At 47.9% G+C, this 25,505-nt stretch overlaps 3 protein-coding genes and 1 long non-coding RNA gene across 6 annotated transcripts; all 4 read left to right on the top strand.

The window, feature by feature from the left end:
- Positions 1-39: 39 nt before the first annotated feature.
- LOC117835061 (protein WEAK CHLOROPLAST MOVEMENT UNDER BLUE LIGHT 1) lies at positions 40-4,270 on the top strand. 2 transcript variants are annotated; one of them, XM_034714409.2, is made up of 3 exons: positions 40-182; positions 1,172-2,187; positions 2,271-4,270. In XM_034714409.2, the coding sequence occupies exons 2-3, from the start codon at positions 1,207-1,209 to the stop codon at positions 4,101-4,103; spliced, it is 2,814 nt and encodes a 937-aa protein (XP_034570300.1). In that variant the 5' UTR covers positions 40-182; positions 1,172-1,206; the 3' UTR covers positions 4,104-4,270. The 2 variants fall into 2 exon arrangements, with proteins under 2 accessions (XP_034570300.1, XP_034570301.1); XM_034714410.1 differs by lacking the exon at positions 40-182 and adding an exon at positions 196-588.
- A 1,313-nt stretch (positions 4,271-5,583) lies between these two features.
- LOC140221377 (uncharacterized) lies at positions 5,584-6,822 on the top strand. Its single transcript, XR_011897137.1, has 2 exons — positions 5,584-6,121; positions 6,251-6,822. It is a non-coding gene; the product is annotated as an uncharacterized lncRNA (long non-coding RNA).
- Positions 6,823-13,405: 6,583 nt separating this feature from the next.
- On the top strand, positions 13,406-17,419 carry LOC117840653 (UDP-glucuronate:xylan alpha-glucuronosyltransferase 2). Of its 2 annotated transcripts, none has more exons than XM_034721168.2 (3): positions 13,406-13,812; positions 13,944-14,559; positions 16,321-17,419. In XM_034721168.2, the coding sequence occupies exons 2-3, from the start codon at positions 14,013-14,015 to the stop codon at positions 17,259-17,261; spliced, it is 1,488 nt and encodes a 495-aa protein (XP_034577059.1). In that variant the 5' UTR covers positions 13,406-13,812; positions 13,944-14,012; the 3' UTR covers positions 17,262-17,419. The 2 variants fall into 2 exon arrangements, with proteins under 2 accessions (XP_034577059.1, XP_034577058.1); XM_034721167.2 differs by having other exon boundaries at positions 13,407-13,807.
- A 2,009-nt stretch (positions 17,420-19,428) lies between these two features.
- On the top strand, positions 19,429-22,484 carry LOC117840451 (probable LRR receptor-like serine/threonine-protein kinase PAM74). The gene is made up of 8 exons (XM_034720960.2): positions 19,429-20,667; positions 20,755-21,218; positions 21,334-21,469; positions 21,686-21,757; positions 21,855-21,923; positions 22,006-22,077; positions 22,168-22,239; positions 22,324-22,484. Exons 1-8 carry the CDS (start codon positions 20,021-20,023, stop codon positions 22,346-22,348), a joined length of 1,557 nt encoding a protein of 518 aa, XP_034576851.1. The 5' UTR covers positions 19,429-20,020; the 3' UTR covers positions 22,349-22,484.
- Positions 22,485-25,505: the final 3,021 nt, after the last annotated feature.

Below are 25,505 nucleotides of genomic sequence, written 5' to 3'. Positions count from 1 at the left end.
ATTATTTGACCCATTTTTTTCTTAAGATGATGCACAGACTGACTCAAGGAGATCCTGTTATATTCCAGATCAGATATAGTTACATGAGCACAGCAATATATGCAGAAAACTGAGCAGACAGTTGAAGAATTTATAGTGCAGACACGTGCAATTCTGGAATACCATTGCTGTCCAGTTGTCAGGTGAACGTTCAGTTTTATGCAGTCTTCTTTGCAATTTCCAACTTTCATGAGGTTATATGTGAATATTTGCCGATACAGCTGTTCGCCTGTCCCTGCTTCATGCTGGCACAATTTCCTTAGGCTATCCAGCTTGTGCCAATAGCACCAATATAAAGAAGTAAACATAGAGAATAAACTACAGAAATAAATCAAAGCAATTATAGATTAAGGAATGAGTCCAAGTCTTCTCCTGTAATTATTGTATGGGTATTCTTCCCCCTCCCAAATGGCTCTCCACCGCTTCAAATCTCTGCCCCTCCTCCAGTTTTCTCCCTGAAAAATCATGCATACATTGCCCAAAATCCCTTGTCCTACCTTTAGTATTCTCCTGAGATAAACACCTACACGTAGGAGTGTCTTGAGTAAGGTTCGTATTATGCTTTTGTATTATACTTTGATTTATTTTCTGATTCATGTAGTCTTTTATGTACTTTCCTTTCATGTGTTGTTTTAGATTGGCTTCACTTATTGATTGTTCTCATTATTTGTTTCATAAGTTCTTGAGTTCTTTTGTGATGTTCTTTTGGTTCCTGTGTTTGACATGGGATTTGCTTACATGTCATGACAAAGTTTACTGTGAGGGTAGTATTCATAGGTTCACAGTAATCGGATACTCATTTTTGAACCGTGATAATTAGCTAAAAGGAGCTTTGTCCTGACAAATAATCGGGTTAATGGTTTGTGGCTTATAAAGATGATTATGCACCATGGACCAAATTTTACCAAGGTCTGAATTCTGATCCTTCCTGAATGTTCTTTTTTGAGCTATTTCATGGATGAAGGATACTTATTCAGTTATACAGTATTATAATTCAGGATCTGCATCAATTTGAGCAATAGTTTGACATTTCAGATTTAGATTGATGAAATACAAGCTTCTTGTTGTGTGCATATGCTTTGACTATTTTGTTATCCATCCTTGATTCTCATCTTCAATGTTTCTTCTTCAGTTAGTGACAAATTTGTTGAGTTGCCGCTCTAAAGGATGGCAGACAATAATATTGAAGAGGCCGATGCATCTCACGTTGTATCTTCACCAAAATCTTTACAAAATTCAGTAGAGCCTAAGCTAATTGAAGGTACTGATGAAGATTATGATAATAACCTTCAGAAGACAGTAAGTACCAATTTTGTGGCACCAATTCAGCAAGAGCATCCTATGAGCCTTGTGTTGGCTGAGAACAAAAGCAATTTGCAAGAAATTTCACTTGAACAGAAGGTTCCTACTGGTGATTCTATTAACCTTTCACCAAAAGTGGATAACAGTGAATTGCCATCTACCAATGAAGTTCATGATGGTATTCCATCTTCCTCTTGCGAAACCCATGATGATTCTAACACAATGAAATCAAACACAGCGAGTTCCATGCTTGAGGCACCAATGCAACAAGAATGCCCTATGAGCCTCATATTGACTGACGAAAAGGGTGATTTGCATGAAGTTTCAGTTGAACAAAAGGTTCCCATTGGTGATTATGTTGCCCTTTCACCAAAAGCAGACAGTTGTGAATTTCCATCCACCAATAAAGTTCCTGATGGTTTTCCAACTTCCTCTAGTGATGCCTATGAATCGAAGGAAGTCCAAGATGATTCTATCAAAATGGAAGCTTTAGAAGTAAATGTCTGTGCCGCTTCACAGTCTTTGCTTGGGTTAAGTGAAGGGATCCAAGATGATTCTTCTTGTATTGATTCTGGTAAGGTTACTTGTGGAACACCACCTGCTATCCTGAAAAAGGTGAAAGAAGATAAGCCACTGATTGTCAACAGATCCCATAAGGGCCAAATGAGCCTAGGAGACACACAGCAAAAGGTGCCTGCACCAGTGAGCAGATCAAGCACCAGCAAGTACTTGAGAATGGATAAAACCATTGTTGATACTACGACCCCCATTGAATCAGTAAAGGTTGCTGCATCAAAGTTTGGTGGTAGCATCAACTGGAAAACTCGCAGATCACAAACAGCACAGGTAACCAAGAATTACTTTCCCTTCATTTTATTTTTTTATATGGATTCTAACTGTGACATACTCTCACTTGTTTTAATAAGCAGGATACTGATCATATCATACTTGAGCTTGATAAGCTGAAGAACGAAATTTCAGTGTGTAAACATCAAGCAGAAGCTGCAGAGGCTGCAAAGTTATCAGTATTCAATGAGCTTGAGAGAACAAAGAAGATTATTGGCGAGATGAAACGTGTCCTGGAGAGGCAACAAGCCATAGAGGTTGATGGCAAGGAGGACTTGGAGTTGTTTCAATTTATTTTACAAGAGATGGAGGAGGGAGTTGCCTCTGATGATAGTATCACGGTTGAGGAGAAGTTGAATAATACTCATGAACGGCACAAATCATTGGTTGCCAAAGTGATGCTAGTGAAAGATGATTTCAGAAAAGTCCAGGTGGATTATGATTCTTTGTTGATTGAAACAGATATTTCCGTTAGAAAAGCTCAGGCAGCCTTCACAACGTCCAAAGATGCCGAGAAACAAGTAGAGGAGCTCACCATAGAGTTCCAAAGACTGAAGGAGGTGTTTGATTTGGCTCAGGCAACATGCCATGATGCTGAAGAACACAAGAAAGTCATGTTGATAGCGCGTGATGAGGATTCCCTGGCATTGGAAAAGGATCTCAGACAAGCAGACAAAGAGCTGAATCAAATCAGCATGTACCTCTCTTCTGTTTTAGAATTGCAATCAAAGCTTGATACATCATCCAGCTTGTTGCTGGATCTTAAGAATGAGCTAGCAACTTGTTTGGAGGCAAAGCTAATCGAGGAAGCACGAGAACAAGAAAGTGGAACTCATAAATCCAAGCAAGAAGAAGCCATCATTCTGTCAAGGAATGAGCTCGAGGAGCACAGGAAAAGCATATCTAAGGTGACAGATGAATTATGTTCTCTGAAAGCAACTGCCGCATCACTCAAATCTGAGTTGAACAAAGAGAAAGCAGCACTTGTCGCCATTCAACAGAGGGAAGCGATGGCATCCATAACCATCCAATCTCTCAAGGTGGAGATTAAACTGTGTCAGCAGGAACTTGAAGCAGTTCATGCCAAGGAGAAGGAGCACCCAGATAAAACAGTCAAGTTGCCCAAGGTTCTGCAAGATGCAGCCAAGGAAGCTGAGGATGCTAAGTCCGTCGCTGCCAAGGCGCAGGAGGAGCTAAGAAAGGCCAAGGAAGAAGTGGAGGAAGCCAAGGCTGCTCTGAGCACTATGGAATTCAGGATTGAAGCAGTTCTGAGGGAGATAGAAGCAGCGAAAGAGTCTGAGAGGCTGGCGGTGAATGCTCTGGAGGGCACCAAGGTTGCAGCAAACATCAAACAACAGGGTTCTTCTCAGATCATCACGCTTGGTTTGAATGAGTACGCATCTCTGATCGAGAAGCCCCATCTGGCAGAAGAGCTTGTGCACGAGAAGACAGCTGCTGCTATTGCACAGGTCGAGGCGGCCAAGGAGTCCGAATCACGCACCTTATCAAAACTGAACGAAACGTACAAGGCCTTGGAAGAACGAAAGCAGGCATTGCTGGCAGCCACAGAGGAGGCGGACAGGGCCACGGAGGGCAAGCTGGCCATGGAGCAGGAGCTGAGGAAATGGAGAGAGGAGAATGGGAGGCGCCGCAGGGCTGGTGACCAAACTTCAAAACCTGAAGCCAAATCTTCAAACACAGCAGAGATCATCATCGGTGGAGAAACGAAGTGCACGAGCAAGGAAGACACTCGCGCCCCCTCGTCGGTTCATCCGCTGTCGGACGCGTCCGGGAGGAGCAGCCCCAACGATCTGCATCTGGCCCTGCAAGCGAAGACGAAGAAGGCAAAGAAGGTGTCGTTCTTCCCGCGCGTCATCATGTTCCTGGGCAGGAGGCGGCTCAAAGCCGCGAAGTAACCTGGTGATGTGCAACAGTGACGGGAGTGTGTAAATTTGCAGTAATTTGTTCGATGGCACGTTGTGTGTGATGTATGTGTTGAAGAAATGAGATCGCTGGTGTATTCAGTTTGCTGTACAAGATATGCTTCTCTAAGGGAATTGGATCTGGTCTTTTCTGCTCCTGATTCGGCGAACAATGCGATGCACAGTATGCGTGTGACTGTGTTTTGGGACTAAAAAGATGCTGACAAGTGTGAACAGAAAGCGCAAGAGGGTAATTCTATCTGGTTCTCGAAATCACGGCACGATCACGATGTCAGCTGAAAAGAAAACAGCCTGGTCAGGCCCCGGTGGGATGGAACTCGCTGGATCGGTAGGCATGATCGCTGGAACGGGACGACGTGCTCGCAGCATTGGTAGAGCAACTATAGTTGCAAGCTGGCCCAGCCGCCCAGCAGCTAGCGTTGACTGTCCATCTCCCGAGATGCGTGCAAGCTGGCCCAGCTTGCAGTTGAAGCCTACACGACGATCTGATGTGCATTGTGTGTGCAAGCTGGATGTCGCCTATGAGTTGGAACGTTGCTTGGTTGAAGTGAGCCCAAACGTTACTCGGATGGGCCGAGCAGGGAACAACGGCCCAACCTTAGTCTAGGCCCAGTTTTAGCCCTTCTGCAACACCTCGCCACAAGTCGCTACAGTGCTGGTACACTGGAGCACCGTCCAGTCGCGTCTACTGTTGGGTGCTGACTGGTGCTGTGCAGGAGTCAGGAGAGGCGCACACGAGTTGGCGTGGTGACGCCGGCGAAGCAAACGGCGCAACCGCACATCCCCAAGCCCCGACACATGTTGGCCTGGAAACCGGTCGGTCCACCCAACCCAGTTCGTAGGATCCACGCCTCGCCTCGCCTCGTCGCGTCGCGTCTCCAGCCGCCGCGGCGAGATCCATCGAACACCGAGCCGTCGGCCGCACGCTTATCCCGCCCCGAAACGACACGCTTCGCAGGTGGTTTTCAGCCGCCGCCTCATCAGACCGGTCGGTGGCTGGCATGCTGGCGCGCGCGGCAGGTGCGCCGTCGGCAAGATGGACTCGCCCCCTCACGTCGACGTTGCACTACTCATTGGTAAACGGCAACGCCAGACGGGCAGAGGCAGCGAGACTCGCACTTTGTCATGACACACCACCAATGCTGCAAGCCTCGCCGTCATAGAGGTTGTCCAGGCCATACTTTTGAAGCATCGACATTCAGCAATGTCTCTAATGTAACCTGGCCTCTCCTGCGTCCTGCCGCAAAAATTGAAGGACATCACCTCCATGGCCATCGTCTCCTCCTTCTCCGGCAGGCGGCGGCGCGCTCGTCTCACCTCCATTCTGCAGTTCCTGCACGGCGGCGTGCCTTTTTTTTTTTTTTTTGAAAGGAGCGCGCGTGCCTGCTATTCATTTGTTTGGGCCTCGGCAGTAAACTGGACCGAGAATTAGGCGCACATCGGCCCACGCGACGCACCCGGGGTCGCCCCCGCTGGTTAGGATCCTGCCGCTCATTCTCGATCTGACGGCTGCAGTGACCTCAGGGGGTGGACGGTAAATGAAATACCGTCCACCCGTTTCCCTCGCTGCCGAGGTCACCGCCTCTCCGCCGCCGTCCGCCGGCTGTTGAGCGGCGTTGCGGTGACAGAACTCACTCCTCGCGCCGCGCGCACCTCAGGATCCGCCAGCGGCACCGGCTGGCATTGACGCAACGCGCAGAACACAAACGGTGGCGGGCGTCTGCAGACTGTCCATGCTGAGGATTGAGGATAGCCACGCCGCGCCGGCGCGTTCTCGCCCGCAGGTAAAGCCGCCGCCGTCGCCTTTGCTGTCTTAAGGCGCGGCGGCTGCGGCTTGAGATGGGCACGAAGATGGCGGCCGGCAATCTTCCAGTGGTTGGCCTGACGCCCGCCGCCGTACCGCAGGTCGCGGCCGCCCGTGAAGCTGAAGAGGCTCTCATGCGCGCGTGGAGTCGCGTCTCGTCGGTTAGGCCGTGGACAAACCAGGCAAGGTGACCACTGTTCTTGTCGTACTATGGAACTAGATTGAAGAGAGTTTTGGTCTCGTTTTTTTCCTGATGAGGCAGCACGGCTTGCAGTTTATACTGAAGAACCTATCTTCTTCCTCTGATTACCTGCAGATGTACGTAGTGCAAACAAAAGGCCTGTCTGAATTTGGCCTCATGTGCACATCACTCCCCTCAAGTGAGATGAGTCAGTTCACAACTCGTAACAAGATTCCCACCATCCAGTACCAAAGGTAACCCCTGATCCACACACAGCAGGTCAAGTTCCCCATCCATCCTTTTTCTTTCCCCTTGATTGGAATGATGTAGCAATAACCAGTAAGCTTTACATCCAAACTTTCTTAACTGAAAGACAAAGAAAACCATCAAAGATTTGGTGAGAGACCGATCGATGTTCTAGCGATCGAGCATCGACGTGGAAGACGGAGAAGAATGCTGATCAGGAAAACGAACCGGAGAAAAGGCTAGGCGGGTTAGGGTAGGTTTGGCCATGGAGTTGGCTTCAAGACTCTGTAACCCTGCTGCCACTCAGCACTTACTCTCCTGTAACTGTAGTAGACCTCACTCTCACCTTTTTATCTCTCTTTCGCCATTCTAATCGTGTGAGCTCTAGAGGGACTCCGATGAGTCGGATCTGTGTCCCACAGCCTTTTATCTATTATCTTAATACAATAGTGTTAGGAGAAGCTACCACGTTTACTGAGATGGTCTAGAAATTACCATGTTAATTAAAAAAGAGAAAAATATACACCTTTGAATTTTATGAAGATCTAACAGTTTAGGCTATGCCAAAGAGTCCATGTTGAATACGGCAAATAGTATATACAAATATAAATCCGGAATTTTTTTAAAAAAATGTTGCTTTCCTTTTCCTAACTCAATACGCGTATGAGTCTTGCTTGAGCTTGATTTCCATGTTCCCACGGTAATTGAAATAGCATTTGTTTAACCATGGGGATTAATTTATTATCAAGTATCATGGCAAAACCGTCTACTTGGATCACATCAGCTAGCAACAAAAAAACACATGCAGTCTAAGGTCCTGTTTATTTGGGCTTTCAGCTAGCTTCTCGCCTCCAAAAGCCAAAAGTCCAAACAAACGGCAATCTTTCGAGCCTAGCTTTTCGTAAGCCAAAAGCTATGGAAAGCCACGGTTCAATGGAAAGCTCGAAAGGAGAGAAAAACGAGCTTCTGGCGTTATTTACCCGCCTGCCATTAGTAATGTTGCGAATCGGTACGTTCCTTTTTCCTCTCGGTACCCTTATCCCCTGTCAAACCCTATCCTCTTCCGCCTCCCTCCGCATCCCGCGTCAGGCCGCCGCCCTCCTCCCTCCGCCCTTGCTCGTCCTCATCGCCCAGCCCCACCTCGGGCCGCCACCCTCCTTCCTCCGCCCTTGCTCATCCTCGTCGCCCAGCCCCGACTTGGGCCACCACCCTCCTCCATCCGCATCGGGCAGCCCTCCTCCCTTCGACCCTGCTCATCGTCGTTGCCTAGCCCCTGCTCGTCGCCCAGCCCCGCCTCGTCCTCATCGCCCGGCCCCTGCTCGTCCTCGTCGCCACTCTCATCCTCAGAGAAGCTGGGTTGCCAAATGGACCCCAGCTTTCGGAAAGAAAAACTCAAACAGGGCCTAAAGCTTGTAACGGAAGGAGTTGGTTTTGAGAGAAAATGGAAAGCCATGCTTCTTTTTCCATATAGTCCCTTATCTCGTAATATAGTTATGTTTAGGTTTATTCTAAGTCAAACATTTACTTTAAATAGTAAAAAAATATAAATATTGATGACATAACATTATCATGAAACCAACTATCATAACATGTAACTTTTCTATTTAAAATAAATTATTTTTAAAGATATTATTGGTCAAAATTAAGAATGTTTGACTTAGAATAAAAAACATTGCTATATTATGAGACAAAAGGGAGTATGTAGCATGCCAAAGTGTAAAGGCGAAGCCCATTGCATGAAAAGAAACAACAAATGGAAGTCATGTAAAACCCTGTTTTACATGTTCATGCACACGACATTGAGGTCTTTTAAGACCTAGCATTGAACGGACTTAGTGCTGGGACGCGAGAATTTTGATATAAATCGATAGTGTTAAAAGAAGTCACCATGATCCCAGAGAGTAAGATAAATATAAGAATATACATCTAATGGTCTAGACTAACCCGAAGAGCCCATGTCAAATACAACTACTAAATATATATAAATTTAGAATTTCAAAAAAATTAAGGAAATGAGCATGTGATTTCAATACAAATTGGGGAGCAAAATAGCTAAATAAAGAGTTTGTGCAAATATAATTAATAAATATGAAAATTTGAAACAAAAAGTTGATTATTTTTATTTTTATTGATATTGAGAAGCAAATTCAGATCCCACAAAGATTAATACTTGAAAAATAAAATAAGCCACCATGTTTGTTCTCAAGGGTTCAAAATTCCCCTGTCAATTGGTAGACAAGAACGATCTACACTATTTGATTTGTCACGGTCTAAGTTATAGTAGTAGATTAATTACATCAATACTAAAGAGTCCACAAGGTATACGATCAACAATTTGATTGGAAATGGAAATAAAACCAATTGATATTGTTACGTAGGTTATAATAGGTTAAGTTATTCAAAGGCAATATTCGGCGTTGACTTGAAAAAAAACATGAGATTACTTATTTTAATACCTATGTTCATTTATAGGAACTATAAATTACCTAACCAGTGAAAGAAACATAAATATCTCTACTATTGATCTTAGTGGCGCATGTTATAATGGGTCGATTATTCAAGGGAAGAGTACAAGAGTACAATCCAATTTAAAATGAAAACTTAGCCTCACGCCGATGGAAAAACAAGTAAGCCAAGAGACCAATGGAGTATTGAAGCCAGATGGAAGAAGGCAGGCCGACTGGATGAGGAGTAAGGTGAGGCCTCGCACTCTGAAGAATGACGACATGAGATCTGTCACACGGGTTGCCATGTTGCATGGACCCACGTGGCATAAATGCTAACCACGAACAGTAACATAAATAAACCCGGAGAAAGAAATGTCAAGATGCCTAACATGGCGGCGCTCTAATTTTGGAAAAAGAGAATGATTGAACAACCACATTGACCAACAATGCCACCAGCACAGCGAAATACCACTTTGCATGCGTTGTCTGTGTCTTTGGAACACGAAAGCAAGGCTACAAGAATACTGCATGCCTTTGCAAAATGCTCAAGGATGAAGTGAACAATATGAGAGAAAAAAACAATTTCACCAGTGATTGTGTTACAAAGGTGTCTCACACTAGAGTTAGAGACAGCGCAGATCGAGACAACACTCCTATAGCGATCACTTCAAGTGTGTAATGTATAAGTGCCAAGGTGAACTGGTTCTCATAGAATTGGTGGATGTGATGATAGAGTCGAGTCGTGGAAATCTGCTGCACCTTAAATTCCTTCATTGTTTGCAATCTGAACAAAGATCACTAGAGCACATATAAGAAATAGGAACGACCAGGTGAAGCATCGGGAGGAAGTTAAAGAGGCTTTGCAGCTGCAGGTGCACGCATGAAGCAGCAGTGCACGTTGGTGAGATGGAAAGAAAGCATAGAAAATAGAGAAACATAGGAAGAAATCGATTTTCTCCCGAGCCAAGGAGATTATCAGTAACGAAGGTGGGACTATGGTATGTCCTGAGGGTGTATTCCTTATTCTTTTTCCAAACAGTTTTTTGAGTTAAATATTTTCATGATAGTATAAAAAACCGTATGTCAATTAAGAAATTATGAATTGAGTAAAAAAAATTAAAGATGCACGGTGAGCCCAAGCAAACAATAGAATTGAAATTAGCAGTTTGGTTTTCATATGGCTTCAAAGTTAAAATAACCAAATAAGAGTATATACCAAATAGATATAAATAAATACTTTATTTTAAGTTAGATTATCATGGTACTGTGAAGAAAAAGACCTAAATAAATTACTCATATAAAATATGATTTACGATAACTAAATTTAGATTAAAATGGAAAAAGAAGCACAATATGTGAAAAAGTACAGGATATTAGCAACAGATGAAGGGATTTGCAAGTGTCCAAATTGAAGAAAAACATAATCTCTACTTTCCATGTTTTACTCTTTTTTATAGTTTATCCAAACTAAGGATAACTAATAAGAATTGATCAACATAAAGGACGTGCAAGCATAATCATGAAGGCATAAGCAACCGTGTTCGATAGATTCATCAAGAAAATCTAGAAATTATGTATTGACCGATCATAAAATCATAAATATACAATGACTGAGATAATAAGATATTTAAAAGGAAAAATCAACAAATCTAGCCGCGCTATTGGCGCGGGGTACCTGCTAGTTTTCTCATACATTGGTGCCAAGAGAGATCTTTGACGACTGTAATGTAACCTAATAACTCCAAATGTCTGTGCCATGTCTTCTTCAGCGACGCATGATTAAAGAAAGATGCTGTTCGCCTTTGTTCAGCTTACTAATCAACGAAGCTAGTAAGATTAGACATGTTAGATTTTATCAAGTGCTACTCTGAAATTCACCTGGCATAGTACATACATGTTCCTTTTCGTCGAAGCTTTTCCGAAAAAGATATTGTCGGCCATTTACCAAGATCCATTACACACTTCATCTAAAGCGAAAGAGAAACATATATGGGACCAGTAGGGTATGGGATAGGGTAACATCATATAAAAAGTGCAAGCAAAGCACAGCATTTTTCTCTCCAATTTCCAAAGACCACCAAAGAAGATCATATTTTTCACCAAACAGTTATAGTGGTTTCTTTGGTAAAAAGATGCTACTAGTATATAGTAAGAATCAGAAGTGGTGTGTAAGCAATTTTCACAAGACTGAGATAGAACTTCAAACTTGAATGTGCTTGTCTTATGCTCCAAATCACTTATTAAAGCTCTTTATATTCAGGTGAGACGTAACGTCACAATTTCTGATACCCCAAACGGCTCTTTGAATGTTGAGCATGCAGATCCGTGGTCTCGCAAATCCCCTGACGTTACAGTGGGGTAAAGTTACTGAAAGTGTCACCGGATACCGAAAGGAACGGGGAAAAAGAAGACGACGAAGCAAAGTGGAAAAAAAAAGGATTCTTTGAAGCATTCGGTTCAACTAATAGTTTGCTTTTGCACGTTGCTAAATGCGTATTCCTTCCAACGCCGCGATCGACCGACCCGGGCGTCGTCGTCTTTCCACGTATGAAAATCACGACGGACGAGCGTGAGCACGACGGGCATGTACGACCCGAATCATCACTGGAACAGATTTGAGTTCGCCTGTAGCATGGATGGGAGCTCCTGACCTGATGCGATTTGGGCACGCAGTTTCTATGAATTGAGCATCGTTTTCAGTTGAGTTCTGTGTTTGACACACTTCTCCGGTCATTGTTGCTCGTTCATTGCACCGGCAAAGAAAACATCATTTTGCCAGGAACTCAGGATAATAATTAAATCTCTCTTTATTAGCTAGTGATGCGAAGATAACATCAGACTGGACCAGCAACAGTGGTCTATGCTATGCTTGTAGATCATCATAGCTCGAATGCTGGATGATGAATGGTTCAGCTAGGATTTTGTATCTGTGTGGTGCGCTTTAATTCAGATGCAGCACTTGAGTTCAGGACCAGTGAATTTCCGCCTTAATTGTGATGGTTACAGACGTGCGATGCCAAGGCATTAATTCAATCTAGCTCTTGGATCATTTGTAGCTGTACGCGTGCACATCCAAGACAATCGAGACGTTAAAATCAAGGTAATGATCAACTCGGTTGCTTTTTGTTCGTTCCTGAATAATGCGCAGAATATAAAGTACCAGTAGCACTAGGGTCGCCCTCGACTACTCCATTTTGATCCGCATCAGCGATCAGCTAGCCACTCCTTTCCACTTCCCTGTTTTTGGAGCTCATGCTAAATGCCATGGGCCGCTGCATTTAACCGCGTTTTCGATTTCCTGCGTTCCAAACAAAGCCTTCTTGCGTTCCCTGCAGGCGAGGCGTAAGGTGATGAAAACTCAATGCGGTGCGGATAATTAAATCCTGATGCTAGCTGCTTGATCTGGTGCGTTGAAGCTGGAATGAACGCCCAGGATCTCACCGACCGGAGCAGCGCTACGCGGAAGGCGGCCGACGATCGAGGAAGAGGGGATGCAGGTGTCCTTGCTGGTCATGATCGAGCCCGGGCAACCGAACCGTACCTTGGTGCACAAGCGCCAACGGGGACGCGGCATCAGCGATCATATCGGGAGCCTGACAGGTTGCTATCAGGAACAGCACCAAGGAAATGAAACCGTGACCAAATCACTGAAAAATTAAAGCACTAAACCGAGAGGCATCTATACATCGATCGGCAATGGCTTCTGGAGGAGGATGCAAGCACCAACCCAACAAACGGATCGTATCCCGACGCCTGCAGTTTGGTCTGTGCGGCTGTGACCAACCTGACGGAATTGTATATGCAGAAAATGGAGGTTAAATTGTCCGGGATCACTGTATTTTAATGGGGTACTTATGCGTGAAGCTTGCTTATCGACGAAATTGGAATAACAATGGATGTTCCACCATAATAAGGTAGGAAGGGTATGTCATGGATACTGCTACTTGCAATGCAGCTGGCTAGGTGCGTTTCGACTGATACTGAATTAAGTGATGATCCGAGTTGCTACAATATAATGGCACTAAAACTAAAATGAGCTATGTGTCGACTGATTGATACATGCATTGCAACTAAAGAAATTAAAATAGATCGACTGGAGAGAAGAAAATCGACTGTCTCTGTTCAGACAGCTACAGGACATTACATAGATCATAGAGCATTCATTAGTCATGCAGGGGCACGCTATCTCTCTAGCTAGGTGAAGTTAAGTTCAATTGTCATGATCATAGTCGTAGGAGTGTGTACCTGGCCACAAACTGTACATGATCTAGGATGGTGAAAAATCATGACTGCAAGGGCAGATCACCAGGTACGTCATGAATGAAGAAAGAAAGAGCTAGCTCTTGTGCAGGTACTTGTAGTACCCCCTAGCTCGATCATTCTTGCTGGGATCGATTGAACCACTGTGAAGCGACAGGCCAGGCCATGGCCAGTCGTCCTTGCGGCCGGATGAACCGTGACACGTGGACCCTCGTTCGTTACAGCCGTCCTTTCAGAGCCACCCCACGCCCAACCACCGCTGATTGGCCGCGCCTCACACCCTTGCCGCGCACCCACACGGAACCCCCAGCTTTCTTCACCCGATCAATCCATTCCCAAGCCCAGCACCGCGCCGCGCCGCGGGACGCCACCCCACTATATAACCCCTCGCATGCAACACGCGCCTCGCCTTAGCCTGCTCGACCGCACGCCCGGCCGGCCCGACGACGACGACACGCCGGTGAGTGAACGGCCGCCGTATATATACATATACAGATATACTAGTGCGGCGCTGCGCAGCATGGGGGTGACCACGGCGGGGGAGGCGGTGAAGTCGCCTGGGCGGGCCTCGGTCATCGTCAAGCTCAACGCGGCGTTCCTCGCCTTCTTCCTCCTGGCGTACATGGCGCTCCTCCTCCACCCCAAGTACTCGTACCTCCTCGACAGCGGCGCCACCTCCCTCGTCCGCTGCACCTTCCGCGACGACGCCTGCCCGCCGTCCACCCAGCTCTCACGGAAGGTAAGGTGAGTACGTCCACCGGCACGTACGCGTCGTGGCGTTCTTCTCTGCTCCGGCCGCCGCCCGCCGGCAGGCCGGCCGCGTCAGAAAGCAGACTTCGTCTCCCGGCCTTGACGTTGCGTGCATGAACGTGCAGCTGGGAGGCGTGGCGGCGAACAAGGTGGTGGCGGCGGAGCGGATCGTGAACACGGGGCGCGCGCCGGCCATGTTCGACGAGCTCCGTGGCCGGCTGCGGATGGGCCTGGTGAACATCGTCCACGAGGACCTGCTGGCGCTGGGCGTGGAGGGTGAGGCGGTGCGGGTGGAATTCGAGCGCGTCTCCGACGTGTTCCGGTGGTCGGACCTGTTCCCGGAGTGGATCGACGAGGAGGAGGACGACGAGGGGCCGTCCTGCCCGGAGCTCCCCATGCCGGACCTCTCCCTGTACGGCGGCGACGTGGACGTGGTGGTGGCGTCGCTGCCGTGCAACCGCACCGCGCCGGGCGGGTGGAACCGCGACGTGTTCCGGCTGCAGGTGCACCTGGCGGCGGCGCAGGTGGCGGCGCGCAAGGGCCGGCGCGACGGCGGCGGGGCCGTGCGCGTCGTGCTGCGGAGCGAGTGCGAGCCCATGATGGACCTGTTCCGCTGCGACGAGGAGGTGGGCCGGGAGGGGGACTGGTGGATGTACAGGGTCGACGTGCAGCGCCTCGAGGAGAAGCTCCGGCTGCCCGTCGGATCCTGCAACCTCGCGCTGCCGCTTTGGGGAGCAGGAGGTACGTTCGGTCTCGATCTGTGGTGTCTGATCTGCTTCATCTTTTGCACCCCCTCCATGCATGCAGGTCGTGCCAAGCATCTAGCTGCACCTAGGCGAACTAACATGAAAAGGCAGCAGGCAGTACGAACAAGATAGATGATATGCATCATGAATAGTGCATCACATTAGGATCATTTACTAGCCTGTGGTGCTCCTAGTAGTAGAATTAGAAAAAAAATCCATAGGGAATTAGTAAAACAAGATTGGGACAGCAGAAACTATGACTGCTATCTATGCAAAGGGCCAAGAACAAACCAGGGTATAGTAGTTTTGCTTGATTTGAACTTTCACTAACATATTTATTCTTTAATAGCCCTAAAAAACATCTTTATTCTTTAATAATGAAACTATGAATGGCTGCTAGATTTTTCATGGTGTACATAAGGCTAAAATTCTTGTTAGGCGACCATTCCATTTGCGCTGTGCTTTTTTCTTACAAACAACAATTGTGTCACAAAAAGGTCTGTATGCTAACAAAAATGGACCAAATTTAAATCCCAATACCTTGCAGGGGCAAAAAGTTTTAGAGAGGATAAGAGCATTAGCACATCGGGCCTGGAACAAATAATGTTGGGAACATGTGCTACTAGACCTGTGTTAGGGTCAGGGACATAACATCCTACCTAATCCTAATGGAATAAAGCACATAATCATCAAGCTACGATGCTTATCTTGGGCATATATGATATGATCAGTAGGGACGGCCGGTATAATGGGGGTGCGTAGGGCAAGCCATCAAGAACAAAATGAGGAATCTGGTCGGGAGATGTGGTGAAAGGCCACGATCAAGGCGTACAATGCATGAAACGATTATTCTCACCAGCACTCAACGCTCTCTCTTTTAGATGAAGAAGAAGAAACAAACTGTTATTATTTGAACCAGTAGCCCCCATGCATATATTCTTACCCAACTTATTGAAATCTGATCGATAACACTGGAGCTAATAGGCCACGATTAAAGGTAGGCCAGGAAGAAAGAAATCCACTGGTAGTGATCGATGGATCCATCAGTGGTGTCATTGACTCATTGTTGTTATCAGAAACAGAACCCAGATTAACCTGTCCCTGCAAGAAGCAGACAGATAGAGCCACTAGGTGTGAGCCTTCCAGCACACCAATTTCAGCTCCTGCAAGAACCTGACAGGAGGATCGCCAGATAACAAGCCACAAATAACAAGTGTTTACATCCAATTTGCACATGTAGTAAATGAAGTAAATAAACTTTTGGTAAAAAAGAAAAGTTACTAGAATACCGGCAGGAGAGACTGGGGCTTTACCTAACGTACGTGGTTGGAGGCCTTTCGGTCGTTCCCACCCGTCTGATCGATCCATCGAGCACATACGCCATATGATGGCAGGGCGAATACGCTGACACGATTGGCGATTGATTACGGTTGGTGAGCTGCCCTGGCACCCTGCACTCAGCTGCTAGCCACCAGCTTGGGCGCTGCACTGCACACCAAGTGATACTTGCATGCTACTGCATTCTACCAGGTGGATCAACAACCGTACGCAACGCCGCCGCAAAGCCTTTTTTTCCCTTTTTCCAATTCGTGGTTACCCTTTGGTTTTGACTTGACGAACACTTCAATCCAGCATTTTCTTCTCGTGGTCAGGCTTCGCTAGATGGATCGACACATCGATTTCGATGAATTAATTTTTTTACGACTGAATTAATGTATGGATCAATCTAGTTAATTTGACGAGATGCGTGCCGCAGGCATCAACGAGGTGTTCAACGTGTCGGCTGAGCTGCCGTCGCCGGCCGGCGGTCGTCCCCGGCGCGAGGCTTACGCGACGGTGCTGCACTCGTCGGACACGTACCTGTGCGGCGCGATCGTGCTGGCGCAGAGCATCCGTCGCGCGGGCTCCACCCGCGACCTGATCCTCCTCCACGACCACACCGTCTCCAAGCCGGCGCTCCGCGCGCTGTCGGCGGCCGGGTGGACCCCGCGCAAGATCAAGCGCATCCGCAACCCTCGCGCGGCGCGGGGCACCTACAACGAGTACAACTACAGCAAGTTCCGGCTGTGGCAGCTCTCCGACTACGACCGCGTCGTGTTCGTGGACGCCGACATCCTCGTCCTCCGCAACCTGGACGCGCTCTTCCGGTTCCCCCAGCTCGCCGCCGTCGGCAACGACGGGTCCCTCTTCAACTCGGGGGTCATGGTGATCGAGCCGTCGTCGTGCACCTTCGACGCGCTGATCCGGAAGCGGCGAACGGTGCGGTCGTACAACGGCGGCGACCAGGGGTTCCTGAACGAGGTGTTCGTGTGGTGGCACCGGCTGCCGCGGCGCGTCAACTACCTCAAGAACTTCTGGGCCAACACCACGGGCGAGCGCGCGCTCAAGGAGCGGCTGTTCCGGGCGGACCCGGCGGAGGTGTGGTCCATCCACTACCTGGGGATGAAGCCCTGGACGTGCTACAGGGACTACGACTGTAACTGGAACGTCGAGGACCAGCGGGTGTACGCCAGCGACGAGGCGCACAGGCGGTGGTGGCAGGTGTACGACCGGATGGGGGAGGCCATGCGAGGGCCATGCAGGCTCTCGGAGCGGAGGAAGGTGGAGATCGCATGGGACAGGCATGTGGCGGAGGAGGTCGGGTTCGCCGACCAGCACTGGAAGATCAACATCACCGACCCCAGGAAATGGGACTGACTGCCGCAGCTAGGCCGCCGCAGCTGATCGAGCTCGATCGCCACATTTTGATTCGTGGGTTCCTTTGATTTTCTCTTTGTTCGTATATACATATACACAACAGAGGAGTAAGCAGAACTTGAATGGATTGAATAATGAATAACTACAGTTCCAGTTCATTGTCCCACTTTGCTCGTGTCGGCGTGAGGTGTTGTGCCGTCCGGATACAGGCCGTGCAGACAGGCAGCTAGGGGCCACGGCCAATCCCCCGTGCGCGTTGGCCGTCGGCAGCTGCAGCAATTCGTCGCTGTTCAGTCAGGGGACACTGGTGCCGGCATCAGCATATGCAGGGGTTCAGTTCACCTTCAGCATCTGCTCACTGCGAGCCACGGCCAAAAGGTTAACTGATTGCCAGTCGAAAGCCGAACCCAGGACAGGCCTGCCGACTGAAACAAAACGTGCATCCGAGCCGATGTTCGCCGTGCCGGCCACCACAAGCCGTCGCGAACAAAGAGAGCGCGGGTGGCCACGAACACGACGCGGGGGTCATCTTTCCCGTCTCCGGCGAAGTTAGTGCTCAGGGGTTTGGGATTTGGGTTTTGGGGTGGGGATCCTTGCCTCCCGGCCATAGAGGGAAGACTGCCGGTGGTAGGCCGGACTGGCGGTGGTGGTGGGCACGGGGCCGGCGGTGAAGAAAGGCAGTTGGGCCAGGGTGGGTGGGGGCATCACGGCGAGGGTCCGGTGGAGCCGGATTAGTGCGACGGCGGGTGGTGGCGGCGGATCCGGCAGCGGGAAGCTGCCAGAGACGAGGAACATGGGCGGGGCGGGGTTGAGGACAGGGCTGGTGAGGTCCGTCAGCCATGGGAGCAACAACGGACAGGGCTGCAAACAGATGAAAGAAAAACGGCCGGAGGTTGAAGAAGCAGCCAGAGCTGTCCGAACTTTTATCATACGGATCAAAAGATCATGTGCCCAGCTTCTGTAGAACACTCGGTTATAGAATAGACAGCCCCTTAAAATTTCTACCGAAATTACTTTTTGCGGAGAACAGTACTGTTCACTGTGGAAATACATTTCTTTATCTAAATTTCAGCCGAATATGATGCTTGCTTGGACTGAAAAGAGTGGAAATCAAAATTCCAATCCATATTATTTTTCTTCATTTAGCTTTTTCACTCTTTCTATTCTTTTCCCTTTGTTATCCCTCCCCCTTCCTTTCCTCGAGGGTCAAGGGAGGGGGCTCCCGATGCTAGAAACACAAGATGATGGACGATGCACACCTGTGCTGAGCGTTCGGTTCCCTGCACATCGAATGTTTAGATACTAATTAAAAGTATTAAACATAAAGTATTTACAAAACCCATTACACAGATGGAGGCTAAACGGCGAGACAAATCTATAAGCCTAATTAGTTCATGATTTGACAATGTGCTGCTACAGTAAACATTCGCTAATGACGGATTAATTAGACTTAATAGATTCGTCTTATCGTTTAGCCTCCATATGTGTAATTAGTTTTATAATTAACTCATATTTAATCCTCCTAATTAGCCTCCAAATATTTGATGTGATACGGACTAAACTTTAGCTTGAGGAACTAAACGCCTCCTAAGAAAAAGAGTATGTTAAAAAGAGTATGTTAAAAAGAGGTGGATGTACATGAGCAATTGATCTTGAGTCAACGTAAAAAAAATCCAGAAAATGTCTTTGCTCAAATGACGTGTACATGATACCATTAGAAGTTTAGTGAGAAAACAAAGGTTAAAACTTTTAGAAAATCATAAAACTCTTATGAGCTGAGCCCAAACTCGACTTGCTGCTTTATTATCGGTAGTGCATGTAAACACTAGCGTTATTAGATAGGTCCACCTAATTATCGGGTGTTTGACTGCCAACTATGATGGTTAAACCTTTAATTGGTGAAATGGCTCGAGGCTAAACTATATCCTAAATAAATCCATAAATTACCAAACTAGGTTAGATGGATGGAGATTTATTTTAGATGAATTTATAGGAGTTGAATGGAGGAGTTATGTGATCGTCCGGCATATTAATTAAGGAAAAAGTAGCGTGACGGAATAATTTGAGAATATCATAAGAAATATGAATGTTGGGATTTGTCAATGATTTCAGGAACTAATAAGTTATTGTGAAAATTTGAAAAAATTTAGAGGCTAACGCTTGGGGCCGGGTACCCTGGACAAGGTCATTAGTAGGAATTGACCAGGTCAATGGGTCAAACTGATCATGGATACATTGGTGGATCGAATCTATGGGCTAGATCCTGGTCCGTGCGTGTGGGTTTTCAATGTTTTTACGGGTTGGAATTGAGAGATGAGCCACGTGACTTATGATTGTTTCTGGGCTTTATTTCTTGTTGGGCCAGGATTGCATGGCTGCTGGGTAGAAAGAATTATCGGATTCGGGCCCAATCTCGTTGGCCCACCTGTTCGCTGGGAGCCTGGGACGCTGATGGGTGGGTCAGTTCGTCGTCGTCTCCGCTTCACCGCGCGTCGGTCGCCGTCCGGTCAAGGGGACGCCGAAACGCCCGTACTAATTCTGCCACCAAACAGACCCCTTCAACCTTGCTATATTTGAGCACAAACCAAAACCATCCATCCATACGGTCGTGCAGGCTGCCATGCCATGCATGCGGCGCCCGTCCAGCCCATAAACATTTCTCTCATCCCTGGCTGGCCCCCCTTTCTTCGCCTCTTCTCCTTCGGAGCCTCCCCTTCGCGGGTGCTCCACCGTCCTCCCAATCCTAGCATGTCATTACGATGCCGAGCCGCATCACGTTCCCCTTCCTCGCCCTCGTCGTCGCCGCCGCCGCCTTATTCCCCTCCTCGTCCTCCCAACAACCCGCCGCGCCTCCACAACCCAGAGGGTTCTACATAAGCTGCGGGTCGGACAAGGATGTGCAGGTAGGGAGCATCAAGTGGGTCCAGGATGAGGGCTTCATCGGCGTCGGCAACGCCTCGGCCATCAACAGGCCCAACCTCCTCCCGTTGCTCGCCACCCTGCGCTTCTTCCCCGACGCGACGGCGCGCAAGTATTGCTACGAGCTCCCCGTCGTCAAGGGCACGCGCTACCTCGTCCGCACCACCTACTTCTACGGCGGCTTCGACGGCGGCAAGGATCCCCCCGTGTTCGACCAGATCGTCGACGGCACGCGGTGGAGCGCCGTCAACACCACGGAGAACTACCGCCGCGGCATGTCCACCTACTTCGAGATCCTGGCGGAGGCGCAGGGTAAGATCATGAGCGTGTGCCTGGCGCGCCGCCCCGACACGGCGTCCAGCCCCTTCATCTCCGCGCTCGAGGTCATCGACCTCGACGACTCCATGTACAACACCACCGACTACGGCAGGTACGCCATGAGCACCGTCGCGCGCAGCCGATTCGGCAGCAAGGGCGAGATCGTCAGGTACGCCCGCGCCGTCGTCCCAGCTGCCGTGTCCGCGTCCCGCCCGCGGGGAATCCTGACGTGACGTGGGTTGGCATTCTATTCTAGCTATCCAGATGACGAGTACAACCGGTACTGGGCGCCGTTCACGGACGCCAACCCGACCGTGGAGAGCCACTCCCCCATCTCGCCCGGCGACTTCTGGAACCTGCCGCCGGCCAAGGCGCTCAGGGCCGGGGTCACCACCAGCCGGGGGAAGAAGCTCACCGTGCTGTGGCCGCCGGCGGAGCTGCCCGCGGCGACCTACTACGTGGCGCTATACTTCCAGGACCCGCGCACCGCCAGCCCCTACAGCTGGCGCGTCTTCGACGTCGCCGTCAACGGGAAGGAGTTCTTCCGGGGGCTCAACGCCTCCGCCGCCGGCGTCATGGTCTACTCCAACATGATGCAGCTGTCAGGGAGGACGGAGATCCTGCTCACGCCCAACCAGACGTCCCCCGTCGGCCCGCTCATCAACGCTGGGGAGATCTACCAGATTGTCCCGCTCGGCGGCAAGACGGCCACTAGAGATGGTATGCATTTGCAGATTCAAGGCTTCAATTCACCTAGCTAGCATTGTCAGCGGGGTTCGGTCTGTCAGATAAAATGTCTGGATGATGAGAAGGTGTAGGCCTTTCCCTCGTGCAGTGGTTGCAATGGAAGATCTTGCTATGAGTCTCAAGAACCCACCGCCCGACTGGGCTGGAGACCCTTGCTTGCCACAGCAACACTCATGGACTGGGGTTGAATGCTCCCAGGGATCACCCGTGCGAGTCTTGTCACTGTAAGTACTCATCAGATTACAATGACGGTCGTATCTAATTGGCTGTTGATGGTGTTCAAACTGCAAAAATATTTTTTTTGGTTAAATTCGGCCAATGCATTGGTATTCTACTTCTTGTAACAATGGAAAGAACGGCATTAACAATTCAGTAAAAATAAAACACTGGCAAATTGTTGATAATTTCTGCGTTAATATGACCGATTTTCTGCAATACAGGGATCTAAAAAATCATGGTCTTTCAGGATCGCTTCCCGACAGCATTGGAAATTTGACAGGGATGAAAACCGTGTAAGATATACATACACAAAGCTAATATCTGCAAACAGTGTATGAACAAAATGGATGGACAATCCTTCTAATTACGCCTAGGAAATTTTGGCTGCAGCAATCTCAGTGGCAACAAACTCTCAGGCTCCATACCTGACATGAGCAGCATGCACACCTTAACTGCCTTGTAAGCTCAAGCATACTTGACTTGTTTTGAACAATTCATCTATAATTTTACTAACCATTCTAAGGTTTTCCTCATTGAAAAGGCACCTTGATGGCAATCAGTTCAGTGGAACGATCAACCCATCAATGGAAAAGCTCGTCAATCTTAAGGAACTGTTAGTACTCCATTTCTCATGTTCGTAATGTGCCTCAGAAAATACCCCGATACATTGTTTGCCTAATGCATTTTCTCTGGACAATGGCAGATACCTGAACAACAACAATCTCACGGGCAAGATACCAGACGGCCTGAAAAACAAACCTGGACTTGATTTGAGGTATGAAGAATGAGAATCTCTTCATTGGGTTCCTTCTTTTTGTGATGAACTCTTGATGATACGGTTTGCATGAATAATTTACAGAACTGAGGGGAACAAATTTGAATGAGACAGGCAAGGAGGAAGTATCCTGATGCTAAATCACTATTTCTCAATATGATGCTGCACCCATGAACACAGAAGACCACAGTTTAATGATGAAGGGAGAGGACTGAAGGCTTCAATACTTGTAGGATGATATTGGTGTCTGGTGTATGAGAGCTGAAGATTGATGTTATATCCAGCATCCCTTTGAGCCACCTGTGTCCTATTCTTAGAGTTTTGTTGCACATGTTGCATCAGAAAGCATCAATTAGGGGTAGGTGTTAGGTGAAAGAATCATACGTTAATCTATCTAAAAAGTCACAAAACTGCATATTCTGAAACTTCCATTAGGACAGCAACAAGCAGAAGCCGTAAATAGCTCATCATGCATTTTGCAAATTATGATCAGGAGTGTCAGTAGAAGTACCGACAGGCATACAAACAAAATACATAACAGCCAATTCTGATAGATAAAGCCTAAAACGTACCAAAATGCCACTTTTCACCTCCTGATAAGTTAGTACTTAGCTCCGGCCTTTTCTTTAGCTCCGGCCTTTTCTTGTAGGCAAGGTAGTTTTTGTCGAACTCTTCATCTTTCTCATCCAATATCCACCAAAGTGACAATGAGAGTCTTGCTTTGGCATGTCACGGAAATGTAGGCATGCTACTGAGGAGGGTATGGCCAAACCCACTCTTGTTCGTACCCAAATCCAAATAATTATTATCCACTCTTTACCCTTCCCAATCCCATCCATATCCAATGGATAATTAACTTTATACTACATATATATACATATCCAATTGATTAATTGCCCTCCTCATACCCAACATTTCCCATTTCTAATGGGTATATAATTTTCTACCCATACCCTCCACATTTGAAAGTGGGTGTGGATTTGGGGAGAGGGTATGGATACCCGATGTCACGCCTACTTGTTGCTATGAGCAAAGTTACAATTTTGATTAAAGTTGGATAAATTTTATTAGGGAAAAATTAAAACAACCTATATCTACCTTAAACCAGAGAGAGTAACGTTTATATCTGAAGATGACGCGAGACCTTGCCACAGCGTTTAACCGGATAGGTGGTGTACTAAGAGGATGCTAGGAAATCAATCTTGCATGTGTTTGCACGGCAATCGGCACCAGACACAGCCCAACTTCGGGTTTGGGTTGAAGCAACCGGTCGCCTGGATTTGGTTAGTGAACCTGGCAGTGGTAGCTGAAACAACGTGTGGTGCAGCGTGCAGGCAGAGCAGAGGAGCGGGGAGGATCAGGAGCGCCTCGTCGCGGGGTGTTCGTCGGCAGATGCGCAGCGCGGTGGAGTAGGACGGATTCCTCGACTACGATACATGAATCATGAATGCTTAGTACGATGCACGCTGTGCCGTGCAGGTGCCATCTGCATGTCTGATTAACATTGTCTGCTGACCTATGGCCTATGGTATGTTAGAGTAACATTGTTGCCGAATTCCAAGTGTTCCATGGTCACTCCCAAAGTATAACACGGGAAACGATTCCTCTGCAGTACTGCAGTGTGACTCAGTGTCACTGGCGCGTGGGTCATGATCACGCATGGCCCACTCGTCAGTTGCACGAGTCACCATGCAGTACTGAGGCTCATCCCATTTTAGGCGTCCCTTTTGGGTTTGTAAAACTGCGCTAAACCTCAAAGTTTCTTAGCTTGCAAGAAGCTCTGATTGTATTCGTAATCATATTTGTTTTAAAAATATGGAAACGGATGTGGTAAGGGCACTATTCAATCCGTTTCCATCTTTTTTTATGGAGAGGTGAAGCGGACGGAGTGGGAGGGCACTATGGCGGTAGCGCTGCTCAACGAGGAGTGCGCGCCGCCATGGTAGAAGATTGCACATGGCGGTGGCTGCGAAGGCAGGGCGCTGGATCGGGAGGGAGAGGACGCCACGAGCAGCGGTTGGTTGGATTTCTTGTGACCTAGTAGAACAAACCTTTCAAGTTAAGCGCACTGCTGTACGTACAGCTGCTAGGGGCACTTGCCCTCCTCCTCCGCCCAAAAGCTCCACTAGAACTAAAGGAGAAAGATGAGTTGAGAGGAAAAAGGAGAAGAAGAAGAAGGAAGAAGGGATGGAGATTGAAGGAGAAAGAAGAAGCAAGATCCTAAGGCACAATGATGACGACGCTGGGTTAATTGAGTTGTTCTTGGGTCAAAGATTGGAAATAGGAGGACTTGGCGATCGTGTTTGGGAAATGGCCCGCATTGCCTCCTTGCCGAGGCTGGTGCACAAGTATCATCATGTGTACTGTGCATCGTCAAGGTCGAACAACCAACGAGATCCATGACCCTAGTCATGTTGACGTGCCCATGCCCGTCCGCGTAGAGGCGAGTCGGGTGCTCCGTCCTTCGGTGCTCATCCAGGACGCGCTGCCTACCGTTGTCATTAAAGTCGGCAGTAGCTATCAGCGTTGAGCCGATGGATCGAGATGGAATAATTAATTAAGCAATAAGGGGAGGAGATTAATTCATTCATGGTTGATGCTGATCGATCTAATATTAGTAGTACCTACCTGATTACAACCGGACTTCAAGTCGGATGAGCCCTCTTCGAAAGGGCCACAATCCGGCTTACATGCGGCGTGGCCATTGATGTACCTGACATGAAAGCGAAGTCATGCGCGTGCTGTGGTTCGGACTCCGGCGAAAATATTAACCCCGAGAGTCAGCACATCGGGCTCAGGAGTGGAGCCAAGGGGCTGGGAGGGGCCATGCCCCCGATCCATGTAACCAATTTTGCTACTTACTAAACGTATAATTATTTAGACTAATCACTAATTATTTAGGATAATCACTATCATCTAGCATTCAAATAACTTTGTGCTGATCTCATCTCTGCTTTTCACGTCGTTGATGTATGGGTCATTCACAAATCACACTAGGTCTGCCACTAGGAAGAGTACGGGCAAAATCATCCTTGTTCACGCCTAAATCCACTAGGCTAAATCGCGAGACAAATCTATTAAGCCTAATTAGTCCATGATTTGACAATGTGGTGCTACAGTAACCATTCGCTAATGATGGATTAATTAGGCTTAATAGATTCGTCTTGTGATTTAGCCCGGGGTTGTGCAATTAGTTTTGTAATTAGGCTATGTTTAATACTCCTAATTAGTGTTCAAACATCCGATGTGACAGGTGCTAAAATTTA

Source organism: Setaria viridis, chromosome 9 (genome assembly GCF_005286985.2).
Source record: "Setaria viridis chromosome 9, Setaria_viridis_v4.0, whole genome shotgun sequence".
In the NCBI taxonomy this organism is placed as follows: Eukaryota; Viridiplantae; Streptophyta; class Magnoliopsida; order Poales; family Poaceae; genus Setaria; species Setaria viridis.
The sequence above is the reverse complement of the archived record's forward strand: the minus strand, read 5'-3'. Positions and strand labels throughout refer to the sequence as shown.

Coding starts and splice junctions, on each gene's coding strand:
- LOC117835061 (XM_034714409.2), top strand. CDS start 1,207: ATGGCAGACAATAATATTGAAGAGGCCGATGCATCTCACGTTGTATCT. Junction 2,188..2,270: donor GCAGATCACAAACAGCACAG/GTAACCAAGAAT, acceptor TTTAATAAGCAG/GATACTGATCATATCATACT.
- LOC117840653 (XM_034721167.2), top strand. CDS start 13,460: ATGCAACACGCGCCTCGCCTTAGCCTGCTCGACCGCACGCCCGGCCGG. Junction 13,808..13,943: donor CCACCCAGCTCTCACGGAAG/GTAAGGTGAGTA, acceptor ATGAACGTGCAG/CTGGGAGGCGTGGCGGCGAA. Junction 14,560..16,320: donor GCCGCTTTGGGGAGCAGGAG/GTACGTTCGGTC, acceptor TGCGTGCCGCAG/GCATCAACGAGGTGTTCAAC.
- LOC117840451 (XM_034720960.2), top strand. CDS start 20,021: ATGCCGAGCCGCATCACGTTCCCCTTCCTCGCCCTCGTCGTCGCCGCC. Junction 21,470..21,685: donor CCCGTGCGAGTCTTGTCACT/GTAAGTACTCAT, acceptor TCTGCAATACAG/GGATCTAAAAAATCATGGTC. Junction 21,924..22,005: donor ATGCACACCTTAACTGCCTT/GTAAGCTCAAGC, acceptor CTCATTGAAAAG/GCACCTTGATGGCAATCAGT.